Source organism: Leuciscus leuciscus (assembly GCF_965113295.1).
Source record: "Leuciscus leuciscus genome assembly, chromosome: 17".
Taxonomy (NCBI): Eukaryota; Metazoa; Chordata; class Actinopteri; order Cypriniformes; family Leuciscidae; genus Leuciscus; species Leuciscus leuciscus.
The window spans coordinates 3,499,606-3,510,272 of record NC_138741.1 but is presented as its reverse complement, the minus strand read 5'-3'; the positions used below and the strand labels follow the sequence as shown (position 1 = coordinate 3,510,272).

The window sequence follows — 10,667 nt, the reverse complement described above, 5'->3', positions numbered from 1 at the left end:
TTAATTCTCCTAATCACCGTTTCTCCTCTCTGTATTGTTTCTCTGTTTTTCCGATCTGCGCTGCGCACAGGGAGGCGGAGTCAGCGCTGCTGCCTGTTTTTCCTGATTGGATGCCTAACATCTGCAGTGCTATACACAGTTTCCATTCGTTGCGATTTGCTGAAATAATTTACATATCACTTATATGAATAATAAAATGTATAATTTACATATTATAATAAACATTATAATAAACTATTACATTGTCACAAAGTTTTATTCTATTTGCTGTTCAGTCACATACATATTTAGTTAAATATGTCATTTTAATGGTTTAATTGTTAAATATTTTGGACAAATTAACTTGAGCAAAGACTGCAAATATGCTAATTTGAGTCTGGGTTACAACAAACAAAATGTAATGTATGTCATATGACATAGCTATGCATGAATACACTCTAGATATGTATATATAGTGAACATATCTACGTTTTCATTCAAACAATTAATTAAAGCATTAATTATATTTTATTTACTGACAACAATGAGAAATATTAATAAATTAGTAAAAGAATGAATGAAAGTCACCATCACACAATAAACAAATGCATATACAAGTCAACACATGAAACAAAGCTTTATTCAAACTACAATCATGTATGTAGGCTGCAGGCGCTGAACCCCACATCCTTCTGCCATCTCAACACAGCAATTCCCATTCTGCGGCTTTATTCTGATGAATCAGCTGACCGCCAGAGGTGAGCCGTTCCTTCGTGCCTGAGGTTGTTGCGTGATGTGTTGTGCTTCACAATCTGAGGAAATAAGGGCAGGTGGAGTATTCTGTATTCTGTATTCTCTTTTATGAATACAGAGGATTCGTACATACTTTTTCGCTCGCCTACTCTTTTTCCCCTACTATATAGTAGGGAAGTATGCGGTTTCGAACGCAGCCAAAGTTTCTATCATGGATGAACTGTCAGTTTCCTAATTGCAAAAAGACTTTAGATTAAAACCTAAAGCCTTTTTTTGGCTAGTGACATTATAGCACTCTCTCATTGGCTAATGCATAAACTCTACAGGTCCAGAGGAGAATCAAAGGTAATCAATTAAGGTAAAAGGGGTGGAGCCACCTTAATTCAAAGGTATACAAACAGGCAAAGCCAATTACTGGTGTGTGTTGAGGTGTTTGTGTCAAAGTTTGTTAGGATGGGGTTCCTGATAGTTGTCTTAGTGATTGTTGCATGTGAGCTGCATGATGTCTGGGGAAGTTTGAGGTACAGTCATAGTCCAAGAAGCATGGGGCCAAAATCAGATCCAGCTTCCAGAAGTCCTGCCCTTTCTCCTCAAGGATTCTGGAACCCTTTGCAAGTGGTTTCTCAGTTTCAGAGTCCTTTGGGTCCCAACTTCAAAAGCCTTGCACAGGAACCTTTTGGCCTTCAGGAGAAGCAGCTGTTGCAGGGTCCAATGAAGCCTTTGGATTGGAAGTATCCCACTGTTCCTGAGGTGCAGAGTGAGTTGGTGGGGAACTTCCCGATGAGGCAACCCGTGACTCCCGGCAGCGTAGCGGTTCAATGCGGCGAGAACCGGGTTCTTGTAGAGGTCCAGCAAGACCTTTTCAGCAATGGTCAGTTGATCCAGCCAACTGGTCTGTCTTTAGGTGGATGTCCAGTTATTGGTCAGGATCCTGAGTCTAGAGTGCTCATCTTTGAGTATGAATTACAGGACTGCAACAGTGTGCTGATGGTAAGAACTCATGAATCTTAATGGGTTATTTTGGTGTGGCAGAAGAGAGCCAAAATCTTTCAAGGAAAGTCAGTTAACTTGGTTGTCATTTGCAATGCCAGGGCAACTAAGACCAAGTTCTATTTAAATGGGTAAATCCTGAATTTTCAAGCACTTGCCTTTTAAATAACCCTTCAAACAACATATGATGTAAACTCACCCACAAATAGTATGAAAGGAACTTAAGAAACCAGATCAAATCTTGTGCCTTAATAGTGTTACCCAGGAGCAGCCAATGTGCATGTCTCCAAAACATTGACTATCTCTGGCAACACTGGAGCTTCTTAGGGCAGCTGTAGTGATGTGAAGACTTGATTAATTGGTGATTTTGCTCTTCAGGAATTCTTCCATATTGCACAGTGCACCTTCTCCCATTCATGGCAATATGAGTGCACGGTCTTGGTATATGTAAAGTCTCTGGGATGACCCTCTTGGTAACCACAATCTTTTTACAGATGAATGAGGATGAACTTGTCTACACCTTCTCTCTTACCTACAACCCTGAGGCGCTTGCAGGTACTCCGATTACCCGGTCTGATGGTGCAATTGTTGGTGTACAATGCCATTATCAAAGGCAAGTGATCTCTTTGACTTCCTGCACTTTCTCGTGAAACTGGGAGACCATTTGATGGGTAATTTAATGAACCACAGGCTCCAAAGTGTAAGCAGTGATGCCTTGAGGCCAGCATGGTTCCCTTATGCCTCAACCAAGGCTGGTGAAGAAGTCTTGCTGTTCTCCCTGAAGATCATGATGGGTTGGTACAGGTGTTTTTTCTTTCAATAAAATAAACCTTTACCCTTGCTATTGTGGCTGTGCCTAAAGTGTTTTTTTTTTGTATAGATGATTGGTCCTATCAGAGGCCTTCATACACCTATTTCCTGGGTGGTGTTATTAACATTGAGGCATCTGTGAAGCAGTACAATCATGTGCCTCTGCGTGTGTTTGTGGACCGCTGTGTGGCCACTCAAGTACCTGATGTGAACTCCCTTCCAAGATTTTCCTTCATTGAGAATCATGGGTAAGGTCATGGCCCTTGATGCGGTAGGACTGTTTAAGTTGCTTTTTGTAACCACAGTCATGGGTAAGGTCTAGTTGCTTGATGCTCTACAGTTGACATTCATGAGTTGCTCTCTGATTTTTGTCGTCAGGTGCTTTGTGGATGCCAAAACTACAGCTTCCAGCTCCCGCTTCATGCCTCGGTCCCAGGTTGACAAGCTCCAGTTCCAGCTGGAGGCGTTTATGTTCCGGGAGGGCAACAGTCCTTCTGTATGTACTATTAATATCATGAGATAATTTGACTCCTCCTCCATCTGCTTTGGTTTTGTAACTTGTTTGTCATGCCTTGCAGATCTACATAACGTGTATTCTGAAGGCAACTATTGCTTCTGCACCCAGTGACGCTCAGCGGAAATCCTGTTCCTTTGCCAATGGGTACATGGGTTTTTTGGGGGGGTTTATTTTAAGTCGACTTTTCTGATGTTGTAGGTTTCATGTTTGTCTTTTTGCAGGTGGTCTGCTGCTGATGGAAACGACCAAGTTTGTGCTTGCTGTGACTCAACATGTGGTCCTGATGGTGAATTTGCTGCCTCTCCCTATGGAGGTTTGTAGCTTGTGTTTTCTTTCTTTTTTCATTTTTTTGTTTTTCAAGTGCTCTAACTTGGCTTTCTTCTCTCTAGGCATTCAGTGGGAAGGCAAGGCCTCACTTGGTCCTGTAATGGTTCAAGGGCAAAAGAGAGGTTCTCAATAAAACTGGCAAACCAATCCATGCTTGCATCTGATTTCTCATTTCACGTCATGTCTGGTTTAACTTTTTTTTTATAATTGGAAGTGCCTCGTTCTGCCAATGTGGTGAAACTGATAGTCCTATTGTACATTTGTAAGTCCCATATAGCCTGGAACCCTTTGGTTGCATTGTTATATGGGACTTGCAAAGGTACAGAAGTTTTTCTCCATAGGGAATTTAAATAAAAGAACCTTTTTAAAGGCTGCTAGTGTAAGACCAAGGTTAATTGATATATACTTTTGAAGTCATCAGTTAGTTACTTTGTTTAACTGTAAATTTCCTGGTAAAAAGAATTACCCATGATGCTCTTAAGAATTCCAAAAGCGCTCAGCAAGGAACACCTTGTCTCATGAAGCACTGCAGATGTAATGGACTTGGTCTCTCTATCATTCCTGTACTCTGTGTTTGTGTATATTGTGACAATTGTTTGTAATCAGCTTCCACAGGAGTTTGATCACATTAAGCTGTAGTGGTGTACATGAAACTAGTCTATAATTTGTTTGCACTCATGTGCTCGTTAGTTGACGTTATCTTTACAAGCTGTCAGTTTCTTGATTGTAAAATTGTGTATGAATGTAGATATCTTAAAGCCCTCTAGTGACTTTCTAGAATTCTCATTTGCTAATGTAGTGGTTGTTCAGTCCTGGTCCAAGGGATCCACTCATCTGCACATTTTAGCTATATTAAGACTGTCAGTCCTAATCTGAATGAAATAAAAATTAGCAAGTGTGAATTTTATTTATTTATTACAAATCAAGCTACATTGTTTTGAATCACATTTCTGTAAATCAGTTTCAATCTGACTGCTATGATTGGGGTTCATGTGATTTATGCAACTTTCTCATGTCACACAAAATGTTAACATCAGATGCTGTTTTATGAAACATGCTGAAAGTCGCTGCAGAAACAAGATTGTTGTAAAGTGCTCAATGAGCAGAAAATGACAACATAATGAAGACATGGTTTGAAACCAGTGGAGACGACAGCACGGAATAAAGCTGCTCATACCAGCTTCCTATGGTTCTGTTGTGGCCTAAGAAGATGCAGTAGTCCAGTGCGGTGGCTAATACACGTTGTAAATAAGACATCTGCATTGCAGACCCCTATGTTGCAGTTGTTTTTGGCGTATGCTTACCAACACAACGTAATTTCCATAGAAATCAATGCAGAAATTACGGAAAGTGAAAGAGCGGCATGGATACACAAATCAGATCTGAATTAGTTGCAATATATAATGTGGACATCAAAAATTTTTGTTCAGATTCCAATCGGTTACACAAATAATCAGGGGCTCGTTCTTCGTACGTTGCTTATTACATCCGAGATCAAATTACACATCTAAGATGATATCATCGTGCTAATCATGATCTGGCTAACTCGGTTCTTCGAACACTTGCCGGATATGATTAGTATAGCTGGATTGAGTTATCTGAGATAATTGCGCGTTCATGCGCTGGGTTAAAAGGGGATATGTATCGATAGTAGAAACATTGATCAGGAATGCTGCTATTGGCTGCTCAGCGTGACCAAAGAGCGCGCACAGTTTTTCTCCTCAGCAGAGCAAGAACTAATAGTCGAAGTTAATTTGGAATTTTAATGTTTAATCAAAACGCCAGGGAACACCTCAAAGTCTACAAAAGCCAGGAGAGAGGGCTGGCAAAAAGTAGCAGACAATTTAAATCCGTTAGATGTGGCCATGTTAGATGTTTTTATCACTTATTAGCCTATATATTTGTATTTTAATAATTGCATAATTACCTTGTTCATTGTAATGTCAGAGTCACCACACTAGAACATGGGAACAAATAAAAGTGAAGTACAAATATATTCTACATAATGGTAATTTTTTGTTATATTATAGTCTCTTTTATAAAAGGCACTGTTAAATAAATGGTTGTCTGTTTATAAAAGCAACCAAGAAAAAGGCTGAGAAAAAAGATAAGAAAAGATCTTAGTAGCCTAAACTGTAAAATAATTTTTTCTGCATTAAATTAAGGCCGTATAGTCATTTCAACTGTTAAATCTTGAGTAATGATGAATTGCTTTGACTTGTGAAAGTGAAAACTGATAAACTTATGTTAATGTAAAAATATTTTGCCATGAGTTATTGATCACATTTTTCCTGAGTGTAGTTCATTGTAATGACATTGTGTTTTCCTCTTTTGTGCACTTTTACATAATACACCAACACTTGTATCTGTTCCCAAGAAAATGGTGGCTGAAATATGTGCAGTAAGTGGACATTTTCTAACTTTCCAAAGCAAAGAAAGTATAAGACTTTGTAATGTCCATTTGTTTCCATTTCACTGCACAGTGAATAAACCCTCTCAGATAACTGTAATATGGAGGAACTAGCCTACCTGCAAGTGCATAAATAACTTTACTTAATTTATACTTGTATGCTTTATGGCTGCTGTGTGTGTGTGTGTGTGTGTGTGTGTTGTACTGTGTAGTACATGAATGAACCACAAGCAACACCACTTACCAGTTTCGGAAATGTCGTTTTGAATGTATTGCACCAGTGTGTTAGACTATGTTGTAGTGTGTGTGATTACTAGGATGTTTGGGGAATTGGGTGAGACGTTATGGATTTGTGTTTACAGTTTTGAGAATACGAGACATAGTTTCAAGAAATGTGTTTAAGCAATCGAGATAAACTGTAATACACTAGCAACAATACACTATGTCTACCAAAACACTGCAAACACGTAATACGCATGCATATGATGTCACCGCTTTCATAAATTCATATTTTTGTAGTTTACAAGGAGACAATAATGGTATCGGTTTCAAAAACTTGCACTTTGAAATCAGTTTTCAAAACTTTGAGTTTTAGGCGCCCAAAACGCTGTTGTTGTGTAAATGAACAAAATGCATAAAAAGATTTAGTTGAAAATTGTGTCATGTAAATACCCCCCTTAATGTGTCAGATAAGAGAGACATACAGAATGTGAAGAGCGGTGGGTGCCTGAGATGCATAAAATCTACAGGTCCAGAAGAGAATCAAAGGTAATCAATTAAGGTAAAAGGGGAGGAGCCACCTTAATTCAAAGGTGTACAAACAGGCAAAGCTAAGCACTGGTGTGTGTTGTGGTGTTTGAGTCAAAGTTTGTTAGGATGGGGTTTCTGAAAGTTGTCTTAGTGATGGTTGTGATTGTTGCATTTGATCTGCCTGATGTCTGGGGAAGTTTAAGGCACAGTCCAAGAAGCATGGGGCCAAAATCAGATCCAGCTTCCAGAAGTCCGGCCCTTTCTCCTCTAGGGCTCTGGAACCCTTTGCAAGTGGCTTCTCAGTTTCAGAGTCCTTTGGGTCACGACTTCAAAAGCCTTGCACAGGAGCCTTTTGGCCTTCAGGAGAAGCAGCTGTTGCAGGGTCCAGTGAAGCCTTTGGATTGGAGGTATCCCATTGTTCCCGAGGCGCAGCGTGAGTTGGCGGTGGACTTCCAGTTGAGGCAACCCGTGACTCCCAGCAGCGTAGCGGTTCAATGCGGCGAGAATCGGGTGCTTGTAGAGGTCCAGCAGGACTTTTTCAGCAATGGTCAGTTGATCCAGCCAACTGGTCTGTCTTTAGGTGGATGTCCTGTTGTTGGTCAGGATCCTGAGTCTAGAGTGCTCATCTTTGACTATGAATTACAGAACTGCATCAGCTTGCTGATGGTAAGAACTCAAATCTTAATGGGTTATTTTGGTGTGGCGGAAGATAGCCAAAATCTTTTGAGGAAAGTCAGTTTACTTGGTCTTAGCTGCCCTGGCATTGCAAATGAAAACCATGTACTATCTATTTGAATGTGGAAATCCTGAATTTTCAAACTACTTGCCTTTAATAACCCTTCAAACCAACAACATTTTGATGCTCTTATTTTGGAGTCATTCAACTATTGCACTGAGCACTTTCCCATTCATAGCAATATGAGGGCACTGTCTTGGTATATGTTAAGTCTCTGGGATGACCCTCTTGGTAACCACAGTCTTTTTCCAGATGAATGAGGGTGAGCTTGTCTACACCTTCTCTCTTACCTACACCCCTGAGGCGCTTGCAGGTATTCCGATTACCCGGGCCGATGGTGCAATTGTTGGTGTTCAATGCCATTATCAAAGGTAAGTGATCTCTGTGACTTTCTATTCTTTTTCGAGCAACTGGGAGACCATTTAATGGGTACTTTCATGAACCGCAGGCTTCAAAATGTAAGCAGTGATGCCTTGAGGCCAACATGGTTCCCTTATGCCTCAACCAAGGCTGGTGAAGAAGTCTTGCTGTTCTCCCTGAAGCTCATGATGGGTTGGTACAGGTTGTTTCTTTCAATAAAATACACATTTACCCTTGCTATTGTGGCTGTGCACTTAAAAAATAAATAATTGGTTATATTTTTATTTGTATAGATGATTGGTCCTATCAGAGGCCTTCATACTCCTATTTCCTGGGTGATGTTATTAACATCGAGGCATCTGTGTATCAGTACAATCATGTGCCTCTGCGTGTGTTTGTGGACCGCTGTGTGGCCACTCAAGTACCTGATGTGAACTCCCTTCCAAGATATTCCTTAATTGAGAATCATGGGTAAGGTCATGGCCCTTGATGCGGTAGGACTGTTTTAAGTTGTTTGTAACCACTGTCACAGAATCATGGGTAAAGTCTAGTTGCTTGATGCTCTACAGTTGACGTTCATGAGTTGCTCTTTGTGATCATTTTGTTGTCAGGTGCTTTGTGGATGCCAAAACTACAGCTTCCAGCTCCCGCTTCATGCCTCGGTCTCAGGTTGACAAGATCCATTTCCAGCTGGAGGCGTTTATGTTCCATGAGGGCAACAGTCCTTCTGTATGTATTCTGAATATCATGTGTTAATTTGACTTCTCTTCTGGACTGCTTTGGTTTTGTGACTTGTCTGTCATCCCTTGCAGATTTACATAACCTGTGTTCTGAAGGCAACTATTGCTTCTGCACCCAGTGATGCTCAGCGCAAATCTTGTTCCTTTACCAATGGGTAATTTTAATTTTTTTATTTAATTACAAATTATGGACTTTGTTCATTTTGAAGGTTCCATGTCTTGTCTTTTTGCAGGTGGATTGCTGCTGATGGAAACGACCAAGTTTGTGGCTGCTGTGACTCAACATGTGGTCCTGATGGTGAATTTGCTGCTTCTCCCTATGGAGGTTGGTAGCGTTTTCTCTTTCTAAGGTTGCCTTTATGCAAGTGCTCTAACTTGGCTCTCTTCTCTCTAGGCATTCAGTGGGAAGGCAAGGCCTCACTTGGTCCTGTAATGGTACAAGGGCAAAAGAGAGGTTCTTAATAAAACTGACAAACCAATCCTTGCTTGTTTCTGACTTGTCATTTTGCCGCAAGTCCCATATACCATACAACCATAGGGTTCCAGAAGTTTATACATTTTCTCCATAGGTTATCTTAAATTGAGCATTTTAAATGCAGCTACTGTAAGCTCCAAGGTTAATTGGTATATGCTTTTGAAGCCATCAGTTTACAACACATGTTTTTCGTTTAACAGCAGAATTTCCTGATGAAAAACATATCCATGATGCTTTTAAGAATTTGGCAAACAAATGATTCCAAAACTGCTCTGCAGGGAACACCTTGTACCATGAAGCACTGCTGATGTAATGGAGTTGATCTCTCTATTGTATTCCTGTGCTCTCACAGTTTGTATATGAATATTGTGATGCTTAACATAAGTATACAAATATATTGTTTTCAAAAACTTGCACTTTGAAACCCATTTTTAAATGTTTGCATTTAGGCCTCAAACTCTGTGGTGATGAAAATAAATGGCCAAATGCTTAAAGTTGCCTGTTTTTAGTTAAATGGTGTCATGTAAATGGCTGCATCCGAAATCACATACTCCATTGAGTAGGTATTTATTTTGAATTAGTAATTATTTCACAACCTCTAAAGTGTTTTGTGTAGTATGAATGAAATCCATATATACTACATCCACCATGTTATCATTGTCATGTGACCTTCCAGCATCAGTTGTTGCTTCACTGCCATTCACAAATCCTCTCCTGAGGCCTCATGGGATAGTAAAGTGTCCATCGTATGAACACTTTCGAATCTAGCCGGAAGGAGTAGATCATCTGGGTACTTTTTGCCTACTCTTTTATGAGTTCTGTAAGTTCGAACATACTACTTTTGTCATATACTGTTTTTCGCCAATTATATAGTAGGGAAGTATGCGATTTCGGATACAGCACTTTTATCAAATAAGAGAGACTGACCCTGTGTCTCGATGTCCATACTATCCATCCTAAACAGTATGTGAGATTAAAATAAGTGTGTCCCAAAACATAGTATGTTGAAAAGAGTATGCCTGAAGTCCCCAGATGGTCTACTATTTCTGGTCGATTTTCGAAGTGTGGATCCGTGCTCACTATAACGGCTAATATTGCCCACAACCCATTGCGCTTTGGAGGAGGATTCAGTTCAGAACTACAAACGCGAGTTAAAAGTGTTCAGAAAACTACAAAACATGGCTGATGTGCGTGACCGATGGGTCAAGTATAGAGAGTCTTCACAAAAACAGTACATACTGTTAGGGTATAGTATAAGTAGGCGAATTGAGACACAGCAAGACAAGGGCTGTGTTCGAAACCGCATATTCAATGAGTAGGTACTTAATTTCAATAAGTACTTACTTCGAAAGCGCTAAAAGAGTAGGTACTTTATAGCCTGAAGTATGAATGCGAACCGGACATCTGCCATGTTGACGTTATCATGTGACCTCCGACGCGTTATCACAAACGTTAACAAGCGTTAACACGTTTAATTCATCTGTCTGTAAATATCTTGATATTGGTTAAACTTGCTCATTTTGTGGTCTTTTTGAAGAAACTGCTGCCCATTTATTTTGTGAATACATTTAGGTTTAATTTAAGTTCTTATATTTAACCCTACTAATGTGACCCACCGTTTTATCCTTAACGATATTATTTATTTTTATTACGAAATCCAAAAATTGTCATCTCTTGATAATTTCTTTATTTTATATCCAAACATTTTCATCCACAAGCAAAAGTGGCTAACTGCTTTATGTTTTCCTATTTTTCTTGTTGAATTTAACTCTCGTTTCATGCCTCAGGCCTAGGCCTATAAAAAACAAAAAATTCATTGT

The 10,667-nt window shown here is 39.7% G+C and overlaps 2 protein-coding genes across 2 annotated transcripts; both read left to right on the top strand.

The window, feature by feature from the left end:
• Positions 1 to 1,275: 1,275 nt before the first annotated feature.
• Positions 1,276 to 3,525, top strand: LOC309478964 (zona pellucida sperm-binding protein 3-like; the record flags this gene model as incomplete). Its single annotated transcript, XM_082142810.1, has 8 exons — positions 1,276 to 1,722; positions 2,217 to 2,335; positions 2,413 to 2,516; positions 2,603 to 2,780; positions 2,911 to 3,028; positions 3,111 to 3,193; positions 3,271 to 3,362; positions 3,439 to 3,525. 8 exons carry the CDS (start codon positions 1,276 to 1,278, stop codon positions 3,507 to 3,509), a joined length of 1,212 nt encoding a protein of 403 aa, XP_081998936.1. The 3' UTR covers positions 3,510 to 3,525.
• Positions 3,526 to 6,328: 2,803 nt separating this feature from the next.
• LOC309478963 (zona pellucida sperm-binding protein 3-like) lies at positions 6,329 to 8,705 on the top strand (the record flags this gene model as incomplete). The annotated part of the gene is made up of 7 exons (XM_082142809.1): positions 6,329 to 7,202; positions 7,525 to 7,643; positions 7,721 to 7,824; positions 7,926 to 8,103; positions 8,244 to 8,361; positions 8,445 to 8,527; positions 8,606 to 8,705. The coding sequence occupies exons 1-7, from the start codon at positions 6,663 to 6,665 to the stop codon at positions 8,703 to 8,705; spliced, it is 1,242 nt and encodes a 413-aa protein (XP_081998935.1). The 5' UTR covers positions 6,329 to 6,662.
• Between the last annotated feature and the right edge of the window lie 1,962 nt (positions 8,706 to 10,667).